The 24,505-nt window shown below is 38.9% G+C and overlaps 1 protein-coding gene across 14 annotated transcripts in view; it reads right to left on the bottom strand.

Annotated features, from left to right (window-relative positions):
* Positions 1-24,505, bottom strand: part of Utrn (utrophin) — a 507,746-nt gene that overhangs the window by 44,171 nt on the left and 439,070 nt on the right. For all 14 annotated transcript variants that reach the window (XR_013045087.1, XM_076552746.1, XM_076552748.1 and 11 more), the window contains 5 exons: positions 17,614-17,815; positions 11,128-11,213; positions 6,986-7,143; positions 4,557-4,723; positions 892-1,003 (listed from right to left, as the gene is read on the bottom strand). Coding sequence is in view for 13 of the 14 variants with exons in the window: in XM_076552746.1 (XP_076408861.1) it covers positions 892-1,003; positions 4,557-4,723; positions 6,986-7,143; positions 11,128-11,213; positions 17,614-17,815 (725 nt within the window). In the remaining variant the exon portion in view is untranslated. The remainder of the gene's footprint in view (positions 1-891; positions 1,004-4,556; positions 4,724-6,985; positions 7,144-11,127; positions 11,214-17,613; positions 17,816-24,505) is intronic.

Raw genomic sequence — 24,505 nt, 5'->3', positions numbered from 1 at the left:
ACCACTTCTAGTCATTAACTCAATGGAAACACAATTTATGTAACACATATAAAGTGCTGCTACCTTCTCAGTAATGTTTTTAAAGATGGCTTATAACACTGGGAGACTGAAGACCTAAATTCAAAGGTGGTTAGGCCAATTATAGTCATTCATTCAATTAATACTTTGTGATGGGAAGCTATTGTCTAAGGAAAAATGGGAGGCAGCTATTTTCTACAAAGTCAAATGAAAAACTCAGGCTAAAAAAAATATATTAACAGCAAGCATGGTAGTGCATGTCTTGAATCCTGGCACTCAGGAAGTAGATGTAGGCGTATCTTTTTATGTGCAGATTAGTCCAATATACATAGTGAGCTCTAGGCCAGCCAAAGCTACATAGTGAGCTACATAGTTCCTTAAGAAAATTAAGTCAAAATACATATACACATATATGCATACTCAGATTTTTATATAGTTAGAACATGTAAAGCTATTAGAAGGTTAGTTTGTTCAAAAACTAAATCTATGAATGATATTTTTGATTTCTCTATTTTTCATTTTGATAATGTGTAACTTTTTTTTTTCAGAAAATATCCTTTAAAGGACTAAGATAAACATGGTCGGTTTCAGCAAATAGTTTCATTTTCAACATAGGTAAGTCAGTATCAGTTCTTAATTTGCTTAAAAGAAGTTAAGTTTAAAGTCAAAACACCTACTTAAGAAGTTAACACATTACAACTGGAGTAATGAAGAATTTTTCTTAATTAATTCAACACAAGAAGCACATATACTTAAAAGAAAAAAATATTACGACCAAACATTCTCGAAAGAGGTTTTAAAACAAAGTTAAGTAAAAATGCAATGAATAAAAATGTCATCTTTGATCAGTTGGTTCAAAAGCTCTGTACTCACCGGGATACAGTATTCCACCATTGGATAATGTAATTTGTGGCCCTTTGCTGTTCTTCCCGAAAAGAAGCAACTCTGGCAGACATCATAATTGAAATGCTTTAGGCTTCTATACCTGTGGTGAAGAAGAGAGTGGCCGTCACTCCTGGTACTTAATCTAAACCAGTCACTTGGTAAGGCGCACCATTGGTTCAAATCAACAGTGCATTTACCACAAATAGAGAATTTTGTATTTCAGCATCAATTTAGAAGTGACAATTCATCTCTCCAATAATGGGGGTAGGAGGACATTTTTGGGATTTATTTATTTATTGATAGTGGACGAAGTGGAGACTTTGTTCATAAGTTTTATAATTTTTTTATTTAAAAATTTTTTCTTTATAACTGCATGTAGGCATTCAATGAAATATGAAAAACAGATGCAAATGTGTCCTAAGAGTCTTAAACATGCTTGCACATGTTTACACATGATGACAAGTCAAATATCAATGTCAGAAGATTCTGCTTGATATCTGAATGTGGACAGAAAATGACAGAGAAAAGTTATGATAATGAGTTTGATACACGTAATTTTAAAATACCAATTAGATTACCAGTAATAAATGAATATAAAATTCCTTTACAAGAACATTGGTTTTTACAATGAAAATGTTTAGGTTTGGTTTAAAATAGTCATTAGAAAAAAAATACAGCGAGAAATACCCTATCAGTGGCTCGGGAGACAGTTCAGTGGTTAAGAGCACTGGCTGCTTTTCCAGAGGATCCGGGTTTGAGTCCCAGCACCCACATGACACTAGTCTGTAACTCTAGTACCAGGTCTTCTGTTACCCTCACACAGACACACAAGCAGGCAAAACACCAATGCACGTAAACTTTAAAAAAAAAAAAGAAAAAAAGAAATACCCTGTAACCAGGAACATGTTAAATAAAATCCTGACTATGTAATGATTACGTAATCTTGAAAGAAATAATGTTTAAAGCCTCTCATAGAAAATAACACTATACATTGATATCTATTTGTAGAAACAACACTCTAAGTCTTACACTTCTATGGGGTCTAAATGTAAAATGTCCCCCAGATCTTCCACTCAGGTAAGATGGCTGGTGGAACTAAGAAACACACATTATAGCTGTTCTATGGGGGGGAAAGATAACTGCTAACACTAGCAGAGTCCAAATGTAAAGGTTATGTAAGGCTAGCATTATAAACTACTGAGTGATGAAGGGCTTTTAAAATGATATGCAAAGCTGTTTCCAAGTTATCTAGAGACAATCTATTTACCCCAGCTGCGTTTATGGTCCTGGTTTGACGTATCACTTGTACTAACATCTGTCTACCTATTGGCATAGCTTGACAAGTATGATTGACATCGTCTTTGCTTAGTGGAATCTTGTTTCATGCTGATGGCTCTTTCCTTTTCTTCATCAGTGAGAAACTCTTGCACTGTCAGCACATTTCCGCAATGCGCTCTGCTAAAAATACTGTTTCTCAGGCTCGCTTGCTGATGGTGGTAAGCAGGGCAATCCAGGATGAAGTCCTGGGCCAGGGTTCCCATTGGGATATTAAGGGACTGACGCAACTGGAAAGAACACTCATTTTCTCTCCTTACTAAAGATGGAAGTGACATCCAGAAGAGCCAATCTGCTGGTCTGAGGTCACTGTGAATGTGCAAGTCACAAGTTGGGGATAAAAGGGACTCTAAAGGTCAAGATGACCAAGCATCACCAGTCTTGGGTTATCTGCCTTTGCACTTGGTTTACATGAAAGGAAATGAAGCCTCTCCTTCATTCTGCTGCTGTTGAGTAGCTGTGGGTAATTATAACTGAGACAATTCTCAGCTTGGTAAACACCCTGTAGATCTAAGATTTCACTGAAACTCAATGTGAGGGGTTGGAGAGATGGCTCATTTTAAGAGCATTGACTGCACTTCCAGAGGGTCCAGATTCAATTCCCAGCACCCATGTGATGGCTAACAATTATCTATAACTCCAATGCCAGGGGATCTGACACCCTCTTCTGGCTTCCATGGGCATTTCATGCATACGGTCCACAGATATACATGCAGGCCATATAATGCATAGAAAATAAATAAACTGAGAAAAAAATTTAAATTCAATTTGGAAGTAATTACTAGAAAATTCCACCAGTTCACGAAAGCTCAGTACACAGGGGCTGCAGAGATGGCACACAATGGGTTAAGAGTGCTTGCTGCTCCTCCAGAGGATCCAAATTGGGTCCCCAGCACTCATGCTGGATGGCTTATAACCAGGTGTCACTCCAGTTCTGGAGGATCTGACGCCCTCTTCTGGCTTCCATGGGCACACACACAAACATGCACATACAGACACATAAATAAAAATAAACCTTTCACTTACACATGCATACTTCTCATGTCTCCACTTTACAGAAAAGTTCAATGTGACTTGTAGTCTTAGTGTATTTTCTGTATCAGGCTGGCCATAACTAATACGTCACGGGCAATAATAGAGCTTGGTGTTTGCTGGGTAAAGTACATACTGCTCTGGACACCTATGTGGTAACTATTCCTAACAGAAATCATAAACCCCAGGAAAAGAATGCAGTACAGTCTAGCAGCCAGTCTAGGAGTCTCTAATGCATTCTTAACTAGACTCTAGTCCAGTCTAGGAGGTCGAATGCATCCTTACCTAGACTCTAGTACAGTCTAGGAGGTCGAATGCATCCTTACCTAGACTCTAGTGCAGTCTAGGAGGTCGAATGCATCCTTACCTCAAGAGGAGATGAAAGAAACAGGGTGAACAAACACTCCACCCTGTGACAAACATGGTCCACAGGCCCTACATGGTCTCCTCCAAGGTCACAAACCAATGACCTTGACTCAGTGAGAACACTACAAGATAGACTGGGCCAAGGAGGGCTGACTCAGCTAAGCATGAGGATCTGAGTTCAGAGCCCATATAAAAAAGCTGGGCCTAGTAGCATGCACCTGTAATCAGAGTACTGGGCAAGTGGAGGCAGGAAGATGCCTGCTGGTCAGCCTAGTTGAATTCCAGCTCCAGATCCAGTGAGAGCTCTATATGAAAAATAAGATGGAGAATGACCAAGGAAGATGAAGACATTTGCATCAACCTCTGGTCTCCCTGTACATGCACACGCATCCTAGAGTATGAACATATACACTCACAGAGGAACAGGTGGGGGATGGAGAGAGAGACTATACTTTAGCACCATTATTAATGGGCAGGTGTAAAGTAGGATTGATCACAACAAACTTAGCAGAGGTGACATGGAGTTACCTGATGACTTCTCATATTTTACATGCTGTTCCCATCTTACTAAGTTTGATCCCAAACAATGTGGAACAGCCAACAAATTTGATCAAGACTATATGTATGTAATCTACAATGCAATTATCCTGCATGAACATTCCTATGGCCTCAGTAAAGAGTTATCCATAAAAAATTCCTGATTCTGGACTAAAGCATTTATTAACAACTATAAGAACAAAAAGAAGTTTGCATATAGATGATGAGAAGGATTGTCACTTTAGAAGAATGCACAATGCCGAGTACCACATGGACCCAAGAGGCAACCCACCAGACGGGACATGGGGAGGGATGAGAAGCATACCACGAGACCACACAAGAACAGAAACCCGTGAGTTCTGCTTTCCCTCACTGCATCTCACCTGAACCCAACAATCGGACATTCTTTGCAGATGTTGCATTTGGCCTGATGTTTTGCAGTCTCCGCGGCTGCCACCCGATGCAGAACCGGTAACCACACCATGGACTGGGGTTCCAAACGCATCCAGTCTATAAACTCCTTCACGCTGATCTCTGGCTTGTTGTTATTCTGGGGAAGAGACAGAAAGTGAAGACACAGCTCATCACTGAAGCCACAGCAAGTGCTGCTGCCGCCCATCTGCCTGAGAGAAAAGCCACGTGGCTCCAGTTCAGCGACGCCACAAATAGGTTCTTCAAGGTAAGAGAATTCTAGAAACTAAAATCAGAAAAATGCAGGGGGAAAAAAGGAGTCATTTTCCATAAAAGAGTGTGGGAGGGAACAGTTCCTGAATACTCAGATTTTATTTTTTATTTGTGTGTTTTTTTAATGTGCATACCTACTGGTACACTTTCATGTATGTTCATAGGCATGCAGAGGTCAGTGGTCAATCTCGGGTTCCATTCCCCAAGTACTGTCTACCTTGCTTTTGAGACAGGGCCTCTCATTAGCCTGGAGTTCATGGATAGGCTAGATTATCTGGCCACTGAGCTCCAAAGATCTGCCTGTGTCTGCCTCCTCGATGCTGGGATTACAAGCATGTGCCATGTACCACTGCACCAGACTTAAGTGGGTTGTGGGGATACAATCTCAGGTCCTCATGCTTATATGGACAGCCCTTTACAACTGAGCAATCTACCTAGCCCGTCAATACTCAAAGAAAAAAGAAGGAAGCAAAGTAGGAAAAAAAAAAAAACCCACACAATTCCAGGCAACCTTTCCACACACATTCTTCAATTCTGTCAAACTCACTTATCTAAGATGGTAAATGTATGAAGGTGAGGACTCCCTGGTAACCCAACAAAGTGGAAGACATTTACAAACGCAGAGTAAAGGGAGTCCTTGTGTGTCTTGTCCCTGTTCTGCCACACCACCACACTGGGGGCTGACTGGTACAAATACGATTGCTTCACAGACTCTCCAAGCTTATCAGGATAGATCTCAAGCCTTCCTCAAATCCTCCAGTCATTTGTGTGAGAGAGCAGGGGTAAATTTCACCAACTGCCTCTTCCCTCTGTGGTTGAGGTCATTCTGCGCACTGACATATATGACTATAAATCATATTTTAAAAAATCATGTAGTGTTTTTTTCTTTCTAAAATAAGAAAGAGGTCCATTATAAAATGTAATAACCCATGACATTGATTCTCCTCAAAGATACAGTGTGAGCATTTTTTTTCTCAGCAGTGATAAATCATTGGCTATGCTTTGGAAAAATATCTGTAGGTTTCTAACTTTATGCATATGGATGACATCAGTAGCATTTATAAATGTGCTTATGCACAGTAAGCATTTAAAAAAGAAACTACAGTTCTTGCCCAGGTGAAAATTAGCAACTCAGATCACTGAAAACTTTGTATATGACTCTTTCTGTAGGTATGTACACTCTGTAAGAAAAGATCTTCCCTACAGAGAACATTAAGGCACTTTTATTCATTCAATAAACAGACATGTTTTAAAGTCAATATAAGGTTCAATGTACTATGAAGGGATAAGCATCGGATGTTCATGTTCTTCTGAAGTACATGGGACAAGCCCCTCGTCCACCAACAAGCAAGTGCGGTCAGAATTCCTTCGCTCAGCACATGTCAACTCTGCTGGAACCTGGCTCTTCCGGTTCTCGGCCTTTAGAACTGAGAAATACATCTCTGTTGTTCATAAGCCCTCCAGTTCGTACATTCTGCTGTAGCAGCATGAGCAGCCTAAGACTGGATATAAAGTATGTGATAGGCACAACTTGTCTTCATGAAGCGTGGGTGTGCAAGGAAGAGGCAATACTAAACGACTAATTACACAATTCAGTATGATGTCCTACTGTAGTGAGCATGAAGAAGGAGAGGACATGAAAGCGGGGAGAATACCCTTATCTGATAGGGTTTGAGGAGGACATTCAGAGGACTCAAGAGCTAAGTCAACATGGAAAGACAGAATAGGACAAGCAGAGAAGAGAGCGTGTGTACAGAAAAGGAGAGCATTCCAAACAGAAGACACATTTAGACATGGGAGGGTGTGGAAGCAGGAATCAGGGCATGAAGTGAGTATGATGGAAAGCTGAGAACAAGCAGATGAGTGATAATAAATGAAGACAGAGCCGGGGGGCATTGGAATTCAGACATCGCACTTCAATTTCTACTTCATGAAAAAGATACATATCTCTATCCAGGTTTTACTATTCTTTGAATCCAACATGCCTTAAGAAACAAAATATCCACTTAAAGGGCTGGTACCCACTCCCCACTATTTGACTCTAGTCCAACAAACTGATTCGCTTCTTGGAAGCATCTTTAAGTCTCTCTCTCAACACATCCTACACACCCTTGATGCTCATGCTTACCTGCTGGAAGCAGCTTCGAACACTGGGCTCAATGTTACTGCCCCCAAAAGCTGCTACTTCCCCCAGCTGCCGAGGGATCTGGATGGCATCATGAAGTAGCAGGCCAAGCTGCCGCTGGTCGCACATCTCTGTTGGCCCTGCCACCTCCTTAAAGAGACCTACAAAGGGACAGAACATGATATTACCGTCTACCCACTCCAAGTGTTATCTTATTTAAAACGTATCTTCGGTGATGCAGGTTGAACTATGTAAACTTAAAAACAACAACAACAACAACAACAAAAAATAACGTGGAGGGGTACGATGGAGATCAGATTTCTGTTGAGTTCGAAGGCTCTTAATCTGCTAGCTGTGATCAGAACCACATGACCCAGGTGTCTAAAAATAATCTGATTTTACTTGTCACTACTTATAATCAGAAGTATCTTTTTAAATACCACAATAAATGTACATCAGTTAGTTTTATGGTCTTTGTAAGATATCCCCTTAAGAAAGAGAATGTGGAAAAACAAAGTTTCGCTTACTATTTAGTAAAGAACATAGTTTATAAAGCATACCTTTACATTGTATCAATTGATTTACCAACTTTTGTGTTCACTCACAAATATAATACTATATGAACATGTATTTTACCTTCTTTTAGGTATGTCTATGTTCATATCTACTTTATATTGCAAATATAAAAAATATAAGGAGGTTTAGTTCTTCATTTTAGGAATTTTACTAGCCATATAAGCTATTTTTGTTTAATTCTATGTAATGAAACATGTTTTTTCAATTTTAAGACTTAAAAAATGTTTGTATCCTTTGCTGTTCTTATGCCTAAAAAAAAAAACAGTGGTTTTTTTTTTCCCCCTAAGTTTCTTAAAACAACATTAAAACCCCTCTTCCCAGGATGTTTATCTTGGATCCACTATTGGTAACATTTTGAGGATCACAATGATTATAAGATCCCCATTCAAGAAGCTAATGAAGTGAAGGAAGTCAGTTTTTCAACAGGGAGACACAGCTAATAAAAAGCAATCTCTCCCTTACAGAAATTGACACATTTGGGAGGTGTTTTCAAGTCTAACGCTCCAAGAGACATGCTGTCTGAACGCTCTTCATGTGGTGGTAAGAGGAGAAGGAAGAGGAGTAAATACTTGGGAGCTTCTACAAAACTATCATCAACAATATCCGATAAATGAATAGCAGATAAAAATGTCATGCTCCTCTTGCCAAAGGGGAAGGATGCCAGCGCTAACAGTGTCAACAGTGGAGTTCCAAGCTGAAGCATACTGAGTGATATCGACACAGTAATTACAATGAGATACAGCTTCAATTATAAGCACACGAGGGGAAAGCAAATTCATTTGAGATAAATTTAACTTTTTGTTATCACTTGTTCACTTGGATTTTCTGAGCCCTCCAATTGTTTCATCATTAAAAAAAAAAAAGACTATCACACCCCCAAAACATTGACCCAGAATTCTTATAATGATGCTTATTGAGCATCTATGTACACATGCAGTGGTCTTTACGGAAGTGTGCATTGTTAAGAGCAACAAATCTGCCCAACTGTCTTCCTTGGGCAGACAGCTATGCTGCTATGCCACTAAGAAGGTGAGATTACTCACAGATGCTAGAGAGGGAAGTGTCACTAAGTACAGTTCTATGTTCTTATTATCATAGTCAGACACAAACAGCAGTATGAGGATGCAAGAATGGGCCACAATTTGTTTAATTTAAAAAACAACCATCAAGAGGCACACTGGAATAAATCAACCCAGAGGAGATGCAAAGAGCTCTCCAAACGGTGCTTGGTGATTGTGCTTCTGCTGCTGAAGCCGGCAAGCTCTTGGCCATTTGCACTGAATGCCAAATCCACTCCAGAGGCATTCACATTAAGTCACAAGTCATAAGTACCAGCAACGTAGAGACTTCTGACTCCAGTCACCACAAAAAATCTGTTTTCCTATGGCTGGCTCTTGCCACTGAGTCTGAAGAGTAATTTGTCTTGAATATTAATTCTTACAAAGAAAGTAATCATGAAGAGATGTTCTCACAACACTGGGGAAATCAAGCGTGGAATCAGCGTTGCTAAGGGTTTCAATATAAGAAACAAAACTGAACCTCAGAATATTTCAGAGTCTCAATATTGAGGGAAAGACTTAGATTAAAGAGTTAACCCAAGAGATTTCTTATTTAATTACATCCTAAACTGGCATCCATCGTGGATTACATTAAATAGTAGGAACTTGCAATACTTCCCTTCTTCTTGGACTTCTGCCTCCTTACCCAATCTGAGCATTTAATGCTGTTTTGCAGAAAATGCAAATCTTGAGCTTGAGTTTGCATTCATTTTAGTGTCCACTCAGCACTATGATGTAACTGTTACTTTTAAAGCCCCCAGTCTTCCAGGAGCATATGAAATCCCTGAATCACAGATGATTAGGAAGAAAAATCTTTCCCTAATTTTGGAACACTGATTTTTTGGTTATTCTTTCCTTTCTCAGTCATTTTAGAAATGCCAAATTCTCAGCTTTGGAGATCATGTTTTTTTTCCTGGTAATGATGAAGACTTCTGAAGTTCTAAACAAAGGGTCACCAACCAAATTTTATATAAGGCTATTTTTTTCTCTTTTCTCTACATGGCTTGCAGGGCTCACACAGAATCATAGACTCTCACCTCCTGATCCCACAGTAAGTTTATGCTCTATGGAAAGCCACAAGTCTTCCCTCAACATTTCTATCACATTATGTAAGAAAATCATGCTTTGGGGTTCTAGGCTTCACACTCAAAATCAAAAAAAAATCTAACAGTAATCCCTAAAAGTACATGATTTTGAATGCAGCATGCTTTTAGAGAGGTGAAATTTAGCTAAGTAATAATATCAATGACCAAATACCTTCATCTGGGGAAAAAGTTTGTTTTCTTGATTCTGGGGGTGGGACCCAGGGCTCTGGGCATGCTTAGCATGTGCTGGACCACTGAGCTATTAATAGACCCCATTCTTCCCTGTACCCATCTTTTGTCTTTTGATGTCTTCCTATTCACGAATTATCCTCCATCCTCTCCTCCAAATACACAGATTCATCTGCACAGAATCATCTGGAAGTGGACTTGGCAGTAACAAGTTACTTATTGTTTATGGACAAGTTAAACTAAAAGAGAGTTACCATGGTAATGAGTTTGGAGACATATAGGGATGGGAATCATTTATTTGACCACTCATTTCTTTGGCAACTTGTAATATATTATCTCAACTTCCTTTTGAGGCTGCAATCATTGGCTTTATCTTTCACCCTCTGAAATGCAGCTCAGTGCACCAGGAAACAGAAGTAACACTACTTCTGGCTAGAAATGCTCAAGGGGATCAAGGCATCTACCTAATGACACTTGGTCACTAGGTGGGAGAGGGGTCAATGCAGGTCTCCCCGTCTCTCGAGCATGCAAAGATATATTTCAGGAGTGGAGAGCTAAAAGGGCACCGCTGGTTTACTCAATGACTAAACCAAAATAAAAATAAAAGCAGTTATCATTTCACAAGGCTGAAACTATAAAATGTAACTATTTAGGATTAATGCTAGTAAAAGTTTTAGTCCCTCTTACTTTTCTTTTTCTTTTCTTAAAAACATTGAACATGAACATAAGAGAAAAAAAAAAGAAGAGGGGAAAAGGGGGTTGGAGTCATAAAAGTTGAGTCTACAGATGTAACACTGACGTGTCTATCCACAATGGCTTTTTTAAAAAATGCACATGGTAGCCCCACTCCCCTAAAAAAAAAAAAAGTTCCTTCTAGTTCAAGCCCAACATTTTAATGTGTCACAGCCTTTGACTAGACTAGATTCTTGACTTGTTTTGGCATTAATTTGCTCAGCTTAAAAAAGGAAATTGTGAACCCTACATTATGGAGAGAATATTCTAAGAATTAAATGAGGTGCACATTTGTGCATGGTTCTTATGCCATCAAGTCACCTCACCTGTGACCCTACAATTAGCTTCTCAAATCATAAAAACCTGATTCTCTTTGCCCAAACTGGTACATGTATATTAAGGTTCTCAAAAATGGAAACTAGCATTACAGCAAGCCATATAAACCCAGTCGTTGGGGAATGGATATTATTACTGGAAGTGTTATGCTATAGGAGGTCTTACATACATCTGTATTTTTCTTCTAAGAGGCCTTTGGAGAGAGACATCAGTCCAATCTTCAGACTCTGAACTCTAATTTTTCCAGTCCGACCCCTGAAATTATAAGATGGTTGTATGCATTTAAAACTATATGCAATATGCTATGTCACTTCTTTCTTGAGAACAAACAACTTTTCTATTTAGTTTTAACAATTACTGTCAAACCTATACCATAACTTCATGACATAGTTAACAATGGTCTTTAAAGAAGTCCAGGAAAATGCACTGAAGTCATTTGACACACAACATACAGCACAAGAACAAATTACAGGAATATAAAAACAGCAAGCGTATAGCCAAAATGATCTCACTTTCAAAAATACTATAAATAAAATATGTTGATTATAAATGCAAAATCAATACATAAAATCTACATGGAGTATGCATACTACCTTATAGAGCAAGAGAGGAATACTAATAAATTAAAAATCAAATGTAAAAAAAATGTAGAAAATTATATATTGAAGACTCAGTGTTTGTAAAACTTTAAAACTTGCTGTCTCCGTATACTTTGATCTTTGTGAATGTAGTCTCTAAATTATTGCAATTTTAATAGTGGATGATTTCAAATAGGCAGGTATGAAATCTGTATTAGGGCAAGCATGAAATTGTAATTAAAAATGGGATGTATTAATTAATCCGCACTAGGAAATACTTTCACACTAAGCTAGTGAGACACCATTTCAATTTCACTTATGAATTGACTAAAAGAAAGATTTATTTTTATCTGTAAAAGCAGGGCTGTCTTTATTCCAATGTCTATCAGAGTATTAATATGCTGTTAAACAAGAGCTGGTCACAGTAGAAGATACCAAAGATGGGAAAAGATGGGAAAAGCACTGAAAAACTAATAAGACACCACAGTCTTTGCAGTGGAACAACACACAGTCCAGTAAAAAGACTTATCACTGTAGTTATTGTCTCATAACTCCATTATTAGTTTTCAGTTTAGGTTCATATCCTAAATTTTCTGAGGACAGTTTTCAAGGCACACCTATAGTACACTTAAAACCAATATGCAAATGTTGACATTATTATACGGACACATAAGATTTAGTGTGGTAGTTTCAATGAGAAATGTCCCAGTTAGTATCTGAAGTTGGTTCCTAGTTGGTGGTGCTGTTGGGGAGGTTTAGGAGGTGTGGTATTGGAATGGGAATGCTCCCCATAGGCTCAGATGTTTGGATTATGGGCCACCACTTGGTGGCTATCTGGGTAGGTTTAGGGGGTGTGGCCTTGCTGGAGGAGGTTATGTTATTAGGTGTGGACTCACTCTGCCTGCTGCTCTAGCCACCATACTGTAGCCATGGCTGCCACTTTCCCATGATGGTTCTGAACTCGTGTGCCCCTGGAACTGCAAGCCCAAATAAACTCTTCCTTTTATAAGCTCCCTTGGCTATGGTGTTTTATGACAGCAAGAGAAGAGTAACTACTATTCTTTGTAATCTACAGTATTTTAAAAATATACATAAATATCTGTAACATGTGGGTGTAGTGTGAAAGGATCTCATTGCTATATTACCTTCAACTCTTGGTTTGCTGGTGTTTTGCTAGTCATGCTCATTAATATTCTTCCATTCTCAAGTGATAAATGACCAAGTAAATGTCTGTACATATACCATGATACAAAACATATAAATGTTCTTTTAAAAAAGAAAGCATGCTGAAATTATAGCTGAGTGTGGTAGCAACATCTGTACTGTCAGCACTTGAGGCAGAGACCAAAAAAATAAAATAAAATGAAATTACAAGTTCTATGCCAGACTAGTCACAAGAAATAACAGCCAATTCAAAAAAAAAAAATCCTGAGCCATCATGTTTAACTTAATTTTGTTAGGATTTTTAAATTACTACAGGATAGACGATGTTTATTCTCTTCTTTTCAAGAGTTGGAAAGTGTTTATCCTCTGAACACAGACAATTGACTTGTAGAAAATAATAAAGACTATTGAATGAATGCACTAAGGGACTAGCACATGAAAGGAGTCCTTTAAGGGATCAGAATGGTACCAGTGGAACCCAACCTCCAGTCTACTGGGGAAACATGAGAGATACATCATCAGGAAGACAAGTCAATTATCTATCCAATCCACCACCAAAAGTTATAAAGGCTTCCCGTAATCGTAATCCCAGAATTATTCTATGAACTTTGGGGAAAACCAGAAAAAACAAGAAAAACCATAGGACATGATTCTTGCTCAATAAACTCACACACTAGCTAAGGGAGTAAGATAAGAGACTGACTAGAGAATGCACAATATCAACTGTGTGTGGAAATGAAAAACGAAGCACAAGGTCACTGTGGTTGGTAGGCTCTTGGGAGCACCTTGAGCAGTCCACAGCTCCTCAGTTAATGAAGTCCAAACCAAGGCCTGCAGCTGGAGCTCAGTGGCAACATGCTTGCCTTGCATGGAGGAAAGTCTAGGTTCAATTCCTAGTATTGCCCTCCTTCTTCTAAGAAAGAGAAGTCTACAGTCAGACATGGGATGCTGTGGCAAAAGCCTGAGCAAAAGGACACAGGCATGGGTGCAAACATACCCCCTCCAAAACTTAGAGTGGGGTGAGCATTTTTATTCAGGCCCACTGGTGATCAATCTGTGCATACATGGGAACACACTATAGACAGTTTTGATGTTCCATACAATATCGAATCGGAGATGCATCTTGGAGCCAATAAGATACATGAGTGAGTGATTTAGCCCAATAGCTAAGTATTCAGTTCCCCTGACAGTTTTTGTAAGTAACTTCTGAAATTAGTTTAACTGTGAAGTTAAGTGCCTTTAAAATTATATTCATCTCAGAATAGTAGGGAAAATATGACTTACTATAACAAATGAAGCTAATATTCTCTATAGAGAAAAAAAATGTCTGAACCAAGTGTTCCAGACTATTGCTCTGAAGCATGATTTAAACAGTTTTGATTTCCATTAAATCTAGAAGGAATATTGTGAAATTAAGACTTTTTAACCTGGGAAGATGGAGACTGAGGGAGGCTGTGAATTCATAAGTAGAATCAATTTGATAGCTACAGTTTATAAAGGCCTTTCTACACATATTAGCTTATTTACCCTTCACACTCACCTTTTGTGTGGTAAGCTAGGCAGATTTCTTACCTCGACTTTTCAGATGAGAAATTGAGATGCCAAAGTTAAGTGGTTGCCAAATCACATAGCAACCAGAGCAGGAAATGTATAATATAAAGAGAATTTGGGTACATGTGAGAACTTGAAAGTTTACTTGATTTGTAATGTGTGATTGGCCTAGCTATAGCGATGTGATAAGAATATCCATGTGACTAGGGAAAAAAAACCCTACAAATTAGTCTCCTAACTATGATTACTTTGTAACAGGTAGTTACAGATAGACTCTGGCATCTCACTGTGTCAGTTTTTTAATCAGTAAAAGAGGGCAGAATGGAAAGATCGTATCTCATCTAAGCCACACTTAGATTAGAATTCTTTGATCTCTGTTTGCATGACTCATCATTTCAAGTTGCAGCTGAGAAGGTCTGTCCTGGTTGCATCATACTGCAATAAATAAAATAGTTGAAAATACACAACAATGCTATAATTTATATCTGAAGTGGTCCCCAAGGCTCATGAGTTAGTCTTTCACGCGATGCTCTTGGGAGGTAGTAGAAACTTTGAGAGCTAGAGGCTAGTGGAAGGCCTCTGAGAAGCAACTCTTCAAGGAGCTAACAGGAATGTCCTCTTTCCTGCACTTCTTGCTCATCAAAGGAACAGTTTTGGTTCCCATCTGGCTGGGTTACCTCACCTACAGCAAGGGGCAAGTCAGTCATGGGCTGAAACATCTGACATGACTATGCAAAGTATGCGTGAGCTGATCTCATCAGCTATTTATGATAGTGCTGGGTTACTGACTAGAATGAATGAATGAATGAATGAATGATGATGATGATGATGATGATGATGATGATGATGATGTGAGAATAAGTAAATCAATGCAACTCTTTCAAGAAGTCTGCTCATCTGTCTTAGGTGTAAACTGTCCTTTTCCTAAGAACCTTTTTCTCTACCCCAACACCTGTACTCAAAGTAAACCTCTGTCAAAACATTTTCTTAAAGAACAACAACTCTGTTACATATAACTTAAAAAAAAAAAAGCTGAACACAGGCATCATTTCTAAGTTCAAAGACTTCCTGAGATGCTGTAATGCCCAGGATCGCTACTCTGAAAGGAGTAAATTATAGTTTATCAGATTCACTCAGAGTACCACTGCTTGAAATAGAGTTAACAGCCATTGCTTAGATAAATGAATAAGCCACACACGGTAGAGAAACTTAGGCTGTCAACTCTGGGCGTCGGAGATTACTGCCTACAGAGTAACTCATTTTTCCTTGGTTTAATTCATTTACTCCAAGACCCCAGCTGACCCAGAAGGGTGATTGATATATTTCAGTGGCATTTTCCTGTGTTCACATCTGACAGTCAGAAATGGAATTATGCCAACATTTAACTCCCAGAAATGAATCACAACATTTCACATACTTGGGAGCCCTATTCCCTTGTTCTAGATATGAGTCCATTCTATGTGTACATGTTCTATAGCAAATGTGTCCATTCTGAGCATAGCTGTGCTCCTCTGACATTCATACACCGAAGTTCTAACTCCTTGTATCTTAGAACACTGCTCTTCTCACCAACTGCATCTTTAAGGAGTCAGGTAAAATGAGGTTGGAAGAGCAGACCCTAGTCCAGTATGCCTGGCGTGCCTATAGGAAAAAAGATCAGGCGTATAACAGAGAGAAGACAGCCAGTGAAAAGCCAACGAGACAGACTCTGGAGAAGGCCTTTTAGCCTTTACAAACACGAGGAAATGATGTTGAGGCAACTCAGCCTGACAGCTTTATCTCAGCAGCCTAGAAATCTAATGTTGTCATCGCCGGACACTGCTATGGGAGAAGAGTGTTCTCCATATAATTTGATCAAGATGTCTTTCTCCATGCTATTGCACAGGGTCAGATGAAGTCCCCCAAGGGTTCTAACTTAGCTTTCTTCCTGGGATGTGAATTCATTTTATAGGTTACTATACAGAAAACACTGAAATTAACCAGCTATTTTTTTTGTGTGTGTGTGTGAATTTACTGTGGAAAAGATCTCCTTTGAGGCTTTAAAACATTTAAGTAAATTAATGAGATATTAATGCAAACATTAATACAGTACCCTAGGAGAATTAAAACTTTGTATTAAAAGACAACATATAAAAAGACACCATATAGCGACGTATTGCAGTAAACCCTATATTCTTTCTAGTAACTGAGTCTCATCCTCAGGCGTGCTCAAGCACACAATGACTACCTTATTTTTTCTAAAAAGTCTATATGGTATTTATTAATATTGAAGGATAAAGGGATTTTCTAATGAAAAAAGCAAACAAGAATTACATATAAACTGTGTCTGAAGTTATCATCATCATCACCATCATTTATTTCTTATACAGAATCATTCAGTGGCTTAACATGTGCATTCATGAATAACATCTCTCCTCCTCTTCTTCAAATCGAAGTCTGACAAATGCAAATTTCCCATAGCTAGTTAATGGGAACTAACTTTTAGAATTGGGGAGAAAAGCAACAGTCTTCATTTTCTTCTTCATCTTTGCATAATTCAACCCCCTACCAGAAGAATGAATAATTCTCAGTATTTCCGAAATGCCAGCTCACAGCAAGTCTTCAAAACTGATTAGCACACAAAAATTCATTGTCAAAATCAGAAGGGTCAAGGAAATGGGAGGATGAACTGTGCTGGAAGTTGAGCGTGCTCAATAGCAGGGTGAGAAACAGTTCAGTTACACACGTCAGTGGCCTGTAGCATTAATTATTTAAAAGCATCTTATACAAACAATGGCAATGTACCTATGATCTGAAGACATATGGAATCTTATTCATTGCTGTCCAAATTGCTCTCAAATCATCATACAAAGATTCTTATATGGCAATAAATCATTTTAATTCATAGTAAATGTAAGTGTTTTTTTTTTTTTTTCTTTTTCTTTTGTAGTAAGGAACAAAGAGAAAGGAATCAGACTAGCTTAGGCTTCCCTAGCTGCTCCTTGACAAAGGGTGCTGGCTACTTTCACAGCCTTCCTTGACTGTCATGAAAGAACAGTTAGGTGTTCTTTCTTATTCTATTAGTTAGGATCTATATGACTTCAAAAATCATTTACTCTAAACAATCAAAATAAATCTTTCCATTGGGAAAAGGATTATGAAAGTACACTTCCAAAAATTCACTTTAGGGCCTGGGATGTAGCTCAGTGTTAAAAGTGTTTATCTAGCATGTGCAAGCTTGTTCTTGGGTTAGAATCACCCAATAATGATGATGATAAAGATAATGATGATGACAAAGATGACGAGGATGATGATACTACCGAGTTTATTATCAACCTGTTTCACTCACTTATGGTTATTTAATGGATAAATTACAAACTTACGTGTCATATACATTGAGCAACCAGTTGAGACACATATCGACGCAGAGCGGAACATTGACCAGGTCCTTATGCAATTGTTCAAGGCCATCGTAGGTTGTGGTCAGACAGTTGATGACATCTGGGACACTCAGGAGCTGATCATTTTGGTTCAGTTTGTGCTGCTTGAAAACTTCATTCGTTGTGTTCAGCTCTAACAGATCCACTAATCAGATGAGGAGAAAGAATTAGGGACAGTCATTGCCTTATATAACAACACAGAAGCACAAGCAATTGTATTCTCTAGCATTTAGCTAGAATATTCAACTCATGAGCTGATGCTTCTCAGTTAACTTCAGCTGTTAATGGGATAAACAATGCTTCCATTCTTTCATTTCCATTATCGTCTTCTATCTAACTTTGTGCTTTTCCATCTAAACGCTGCAGCTTCTGGAGCTTTCCCCATTTTTTTTTTTTGACCTTTGAATTCCTTCTTTTTTTGGCATTCCTGTTTTTAAGTTCTTTGTACTTTTCAATATAGAAAGGTCTAAGTCTTTAGTATTATTTCAAACATCAGAACACTTTAAGTTAACACATTGCTTACCTCATCTTCACTCGTGAAGAGTCAGCTCCCCACTTCCCAGCTATCCCTTTTTGCTAATTGTCTTTTTACATATTCTACATTTATTTTTAAGTGATACTCATTGAAACACCAAAGTTGCACATATTGATGAGGAACTCCATGCTTTCAACACGTCTACTGTAGTTGGAGTTATCTCCAGACCTGCCCGGGACGACAGCCACTCAGACTCAAATAAACACACAGATGCTTATATTATTACTTATAAACTGTATAAGCTGTGGCAGGCTTTTTGCTATCTGTTCTTATATCTTAAATTAATCCATTTCTATTCATCTATAAGTTGCCACATTGCTCGTGGCTTACCGGTATCTTAACATCTGTTTCTCGTCATGGCAGCTAGCAGTATCTCTCCTCCTCAGCCTTTCACTTTCTCAAATTCTCCTTTTTCTTTTTCCTGTCTATATTTCCTGTCTGGCTACTGGCCAATCAGCGTTTTATTTATCAATAAATCATAGCAACATATATTCACAGCATACAGGACATCCCACAGCAGTCAACACTGTGTGATGTTTAAATTAGGGTAACCCATCATCTCCTTAAACATTTATCATTTTTGTAGGCAAAACATTCAAAATCCTTTATTCTAGTTCTTTGAAATGTAAAGCAACTTTTGTTCCCTGTGGTCACAACAGCACACTCGAATCTTAGTTCTAATTACAACCCAGTGTCCTTCAACCAGCCAGTCTTCACACCACTGTCAAACTAATCATTCCTTCACAGTGTTTGTAAATGTATATAGTGGACATTAAAAAGTCACTGAAGATAGTTTTTAAAAAATGAAATAAATAAACAAATAAATAAAAAAGAACCAGGTTTTATAGAAAATTAACAGCTTTCTACTACCCGAGGAGAATCAAATTAGAATTAACATGAACAACCAAAACTGGCCCAAATTAGGCTACTTCCCATGCTGTTTTGCCTTTTAGACAGCCTGTAGCTAAGATGGATTCAGACCAGCTCACTGATCTTCACATATTTGTTTCCATCTTTATTCTTCATTTATAAATCACAGATGGCTGGCAAGGCCAGTGCCAGAGCATTTAGAGTGTGCAAGGAACTCCTTCTTAAGACGAATCTGGGTAATACTATTAAGAGGGAACCGGTTCTTAAGATACATCCATCCGGGTAATACTACTAACAGGAAGAACAACAACATCTTCGGGGAACAATGTACAACCCTCTGTAAAAGCAGACACAGGAAATTCTGTAAGGGAAGTATTTTGCATTTTCCATTTCTCTACCTTTATGGTGTTGTAACATTTGCATAAACTCAGCAAAGGCTGTTGTGGATGGGACTCAAGTCTAACACAGAAGGCATCTATGTTTTATATATACCTTATGTATGTAGTGCAAAGGTAATCTGATATTTTTAAAGATTTATCTTGATGTTCATTTCTGTGTCTATGTGTGTCTTTATGCCATGTGTGGGAATGTCCTTGAAGATCAGAAGAAGGCATTCCATCTTCTGAAGCTAGAGTTGCAGGCAGTTGTAAGCCACTTGATGTGGGTGCTGGGAACCGAACCCTGTTCCTCCAAAATAGCAGCAAACATTGTGCTGAGTCATCTCTCTAGCCCTCTGTAGAGTATTTTTAATATGACTGACTCATCACCTAAGGTCATCACTTGGTGGTCAATTCTGCCACCAAGTCAGCAACCATAAGCTTTGGATACTGTAGTGTTCAGGTTACAGATGTCTGGATTAGGAAGACTTTGTAGAAGGACCACTTGAAAAGACTGTCTGGGAGGAGAAATTTGAAATGGGCCTCAAAAGACAAGCAAGATAAAGAGGTAAGAGGTCCATGGAGGCAAGGTAGAGGGAGGTATTCAAAACCAGTGTCTTCCAGGAGGAGATGTTGCTAAGTCAATCTAGGAGTTGACTAGGGAAAATAATTGCAGCATATGTGACACATGCTTGGCCTGTGGTCTTACTGAGGCAGACACCCTACCCAAAGCCCCCAGCAAAAAAAAAATTGTTATTAAAAATTAACTGAGTTACTCCTCGGCTAGCTGTAAATGAAACCAAGCAGACCCTCAAACCACGATTTATCTATTGGATGTGGAAATGACCCAATTCTCAACATACGGGCAAGGGAAATGACAGACTAGGACTAATTCAAAGTTTTCTCATGGAAATTACCATTATGCAAAATGTATGCTCTATCTTCATATTCCAATTGATAGCACTGAAAAACATCTAAGTAGCCGGGCGGTGGTGGCGCACGCCTTTAATCCCAGCACTCGGGAGGCAGAGCCAGGCGGATCTCTGCGAGTTCGAGGCCAGCCTGGGCTACCAAGTGAGCTCCAGGAAAGGCGCAAAGCTACGCAGAGAAACCCTGTCTCGAAAAACCAAAAAAAAAAAAAAACATCTAAGTGGAACTTAAAACATTTAAGTAACTACTTCCTTGCCTAATGAATAACCTATCCCTAGCCCCCCCATATGACATATTTTGACAATTAGCCCAAATGAATGAACAACTTCCTTTGTTTCTGTGTGGTTGCAGCTACTGACTAACCACTAATTTTGAATTTTAAGGACATTTATGAAATGTGTCTATGCCAGCTGTTTAAATAACAAAGGATGATTTTTTTCCCAAGTTGTCTACAGTAGAAAAGAACTAATGCTAAAAACGACATAGACAAATACAATGCCTACAATATCTCCATAGGGAAGACTTTAAAAAGACTCAAGCAGGAGATATAAGAAGCCTGATTAAGACCCAGTCCTTTTCTCTTAGATGTCAACATTGCTAAATGTATGCTGCTAACAAAAATAATTTGCATAAATATTCCATGAGCTAGAAATGGCACCAAAGAATAATAATAAGTGACCTGGGAATTCTCTAGCATTTTCTTTTTCATTCCCCCCACCCCCATTTCTTGGTACTATATTGTTTTCAATTATGAACCTCTGGGGAGCACTAGCAAAACCCATTCTTTATAGCATTTGAAAAAGGGACGTGCTTAATAAGGGACAGTAGATGGAGAATCACAGTTCTCTCCACAGATACAAAGAAATATATTCAATGGCTGCCAGAATGCTAAGATTACTGAATTCCAACACTAATTACGCCAGCCACACAACATACAGTGACAAAAGACCAAATTTCAAAAAGACTGTTTCCTGGATCAGTCCGTCCTTCACTTAGTTCAGAAAAGCCTCCCTTGTTCCCCAATCTGGGGCTCAGACAGTAATTTGCCACATCCCACGGATGATCATGTCTTCAATTTCCAGTGATTTACTCTGACACTCCGACTGAGTTCCTAAGCCAAGCATGCATCTTCCTGAAGTGTGTCACAGTGAGGTACCTTTTAAAGAACAGACTACATTTAAATCACGGGAAATTATGATTTTGTCTTTTCAGAGGGAGAAAAATGACAGCCCAGTCATGCGATAAATTGAACAAACAGGCCACTCATTTTCTAACCAAGTTTCAGACTTTTATAAATTCTCAAATATGAAGCACAGGGGGTCAAACAGAGATGCATCATCATCTCCTGTCTTGGGGGTGGGGGGGGTGTAGAAACTAATTAAAAACAGAAGTAACACTGTTGAGCCCCTGACCCGGAACTTCAGGCATCTATCTAGGTCTTGGCTATGTGTTCTAGCCTTCTTAGCACCCACCCACATCCTCTTTCCCAGGCATTGAGAAACATTTCTGCAATCAAGCTTTCAGGCTTGGATGGTTAATCTGCAGGAATGATGTTTCACTCATTTCACAACACTTGACATCTCTTTAGATGATTCCCATTCCTGCCTCTTGTCTCCTGGTGAACACCAACCCATCCCCATTGTTCAGGTCTCTACTCAAGAGCTATAACCATTTTCTTTCAGAAACCTCTACCTTGGTGTGTTCCAAATCAAAATCTCACTTTCTTCCGAATCTGGTCTACAAATCTCTAGCTTTCCTAACACCCTCCATCCTTCATCCTTCACAAATCACCAACTATCAAGCCCTGTGCAAACCAGCTGCCCCTCAGGCAATCCTCTGAATCTAGAATTTCATCTCTTTCCCGCTACATCCAGCCAGCTCAGCCTCCATCTTCTTTGGCAAGAACCATCTACCCATCCTATTCCCGCTGCTCTTCATGCTAAAATACTATTTAGCACACACCCCCTCTACTTGGTACCATCTTTGGATTCTCTCAAAGTAGAAAATGGTTGTATACTTCCTTAGGCTATACAGAAAAATCATCCAAACTTAAAAGCTAGTACATGAGGATCAAAACACTAATTAGAAATTAGTAATTGTTTCAAGTCACCATCCATCTCTTTTCTTGTAACTAGGGAGGTAGAAACAGGAAGAATACAAGTTCAAGGCCAACTTAAACAACATAGTGAATTCCAGGCTATCCTAGGACAGTAAGAGCCTCTCTTAATAAGTAATGTTAGTAATAGTTAATAATAATACCTCCAAATGAGAAATTTCACACACAAAAAAAATTTCAATGGCCCCTAAACTGACCAAAATGGAATTTAAGGAAATTATACTGGACAAAGAACTAAGTTCTTCCACCACACGACATTCCTTGACACTCTCTGACCTGTACCCACACTTTGGATTGGATGCATCTATCTTCCCTGTTCTTATCTCAGATTAGTGCCCACACACTTAAGTCCAAGTAGCTTTTATGGTTGAGTAAATACATCTGTTAGGCAAGGATACTGTTCTTCTATATGATAAAGGGGCTGCTTCCCTCTTAGACAGTGTTTCCCCTTATTACTCTGCCATGGCCTGCTACAAAATGTCCTAGTCAACATACAAATATATATGCATATATAATATATAAAATGCATAATCTGGCTTGAAGAAAATGATAAAAATACACAGTTCGTTACACATCAGAGAAAAAGAACATACTAATATCATATGTAATTATGACCCATCATGATCATGGGAGTAATCGCTAACCTTTGCATTTATTTTCAGTTCTTAAAAGCAGATGTGCATCATAAATAGAACAGCCTTTCGTTCTACAGGGCTTTTAACTGTATGTAAATGGAATTCAACTGTACAAATTTCTTCTGTCATTTGCCTTTTTCCACTTAGTTTTACAGCTCTCACGTGCGCCATGCTGATGCTAAGGGATAGCTCATTCAGTTTTTGCTGCTGTACAATAACATACTTTGAATAAGCCAAAATTAATAAAGCTTACTTCTACAAAGCCTGGCTCTAAATCTTGTACATGTCTTCTGGCGCACACCTATGTCATCTCCAAACTCACATCATTTATTTAGTATGATCTAAGTGACTCCAGCTTTACACCAGAAATTATAGGAGGGCTCACATAGAGAAAAACACAGACTCTTACTTCTCATAAAAATGTAATTCATTTGGAAAGGCAGACAATAAGTATGTAAAAAGAATATTAAGAATTATAATTCTGACAGTGTGTCTTTGTGTCTGAGAAAAGCACCATAAAAAAATGCCACTAAAAGGAACAATAGAATGGATGAGATGGAGTTACCAGAAGCCAGGGAAAAGAAGCCATGTGTCTAAAACCACAGCTGGCACCCTGAGACCCACACAGTAGCCATAAGGAGACTGCAAATGTGAAGAGCTGGAACCAGAGCTTTTAGGCAGGAGAAACAGGCTAAAACTTGCTAGGTCAGATATCAATTAGAACTTAATGGGAGCAAAGTAAAGGAAGTGGACAGAGAACAGAGACAGGAAAGGCCAAGGCCACTGCATTTTAAGGGAAGTGTTGTCATCTGTGAGAGGAAGAACGCTGTGTCTACCTGCGTGCTCTCTCTGGATCTGAGTGTTGCAATGAGTCCCCTGTCTCGCTTTATCTATACCTGGGGGATCTTGGAGCCAAACAAATGAATGAGGAATGGCTGAACGATGACAAATGTGCTCTCTCTTTATGCTGGCAAGAGAGCAATATGCTGGGTGGGGACGGGCACAAAATGAGAGGTGACCATGACCTAAAAGCCACTGTGTGTAGAGACAGGTCAGCCTCCTAACATACAACTATCATGCAAGGCAAGCAAGTGAAAAGCAGCCATAGGCCATCACAAAACACTGGAAAAGCCGGGCGGTGGTGGTGCATGCCTTTAATCCCAGCACTCGGGAAGCAGATGCAGGCGGATCTCTGTGAGTTCAAGGCCAGCCTGGACTACAGAGTGAGTTCCCGGAAAGGTGCAAAGCTACACAGAGAAACCCTGTCTCAAATAAATAAATAAATAAATAAATAATAAAATACTGGAAAAATTAGAAGCTGGTGGGATGAGCATGTAAATGGTTCTACAAGAGAGAAAATTTTGACAATATC

Source organism: Peromyscus maniculatus, chromosome 16 (assembly GCF_049852395.1).
Source record: "Peromyscus maniculatus bairdii isolate BWxNUB_F1_BW_parent chromosome 16, HU_Pman_BW_mat_3.1, whole genome shotgun sequence".
Taxonomy (NCBI): domain Eukaryota; kingdom Metazoa; phylum Chordata; class Mammalia; order Rodentia; family Cricetidae; genus Peromyscus; species Peromyscus maniculatus.
The sequence above is the reverse complement of the archived record's forward strand: the minus strand, read 5'-3'. Positions and strand labels throughout refer to the sequence as shown.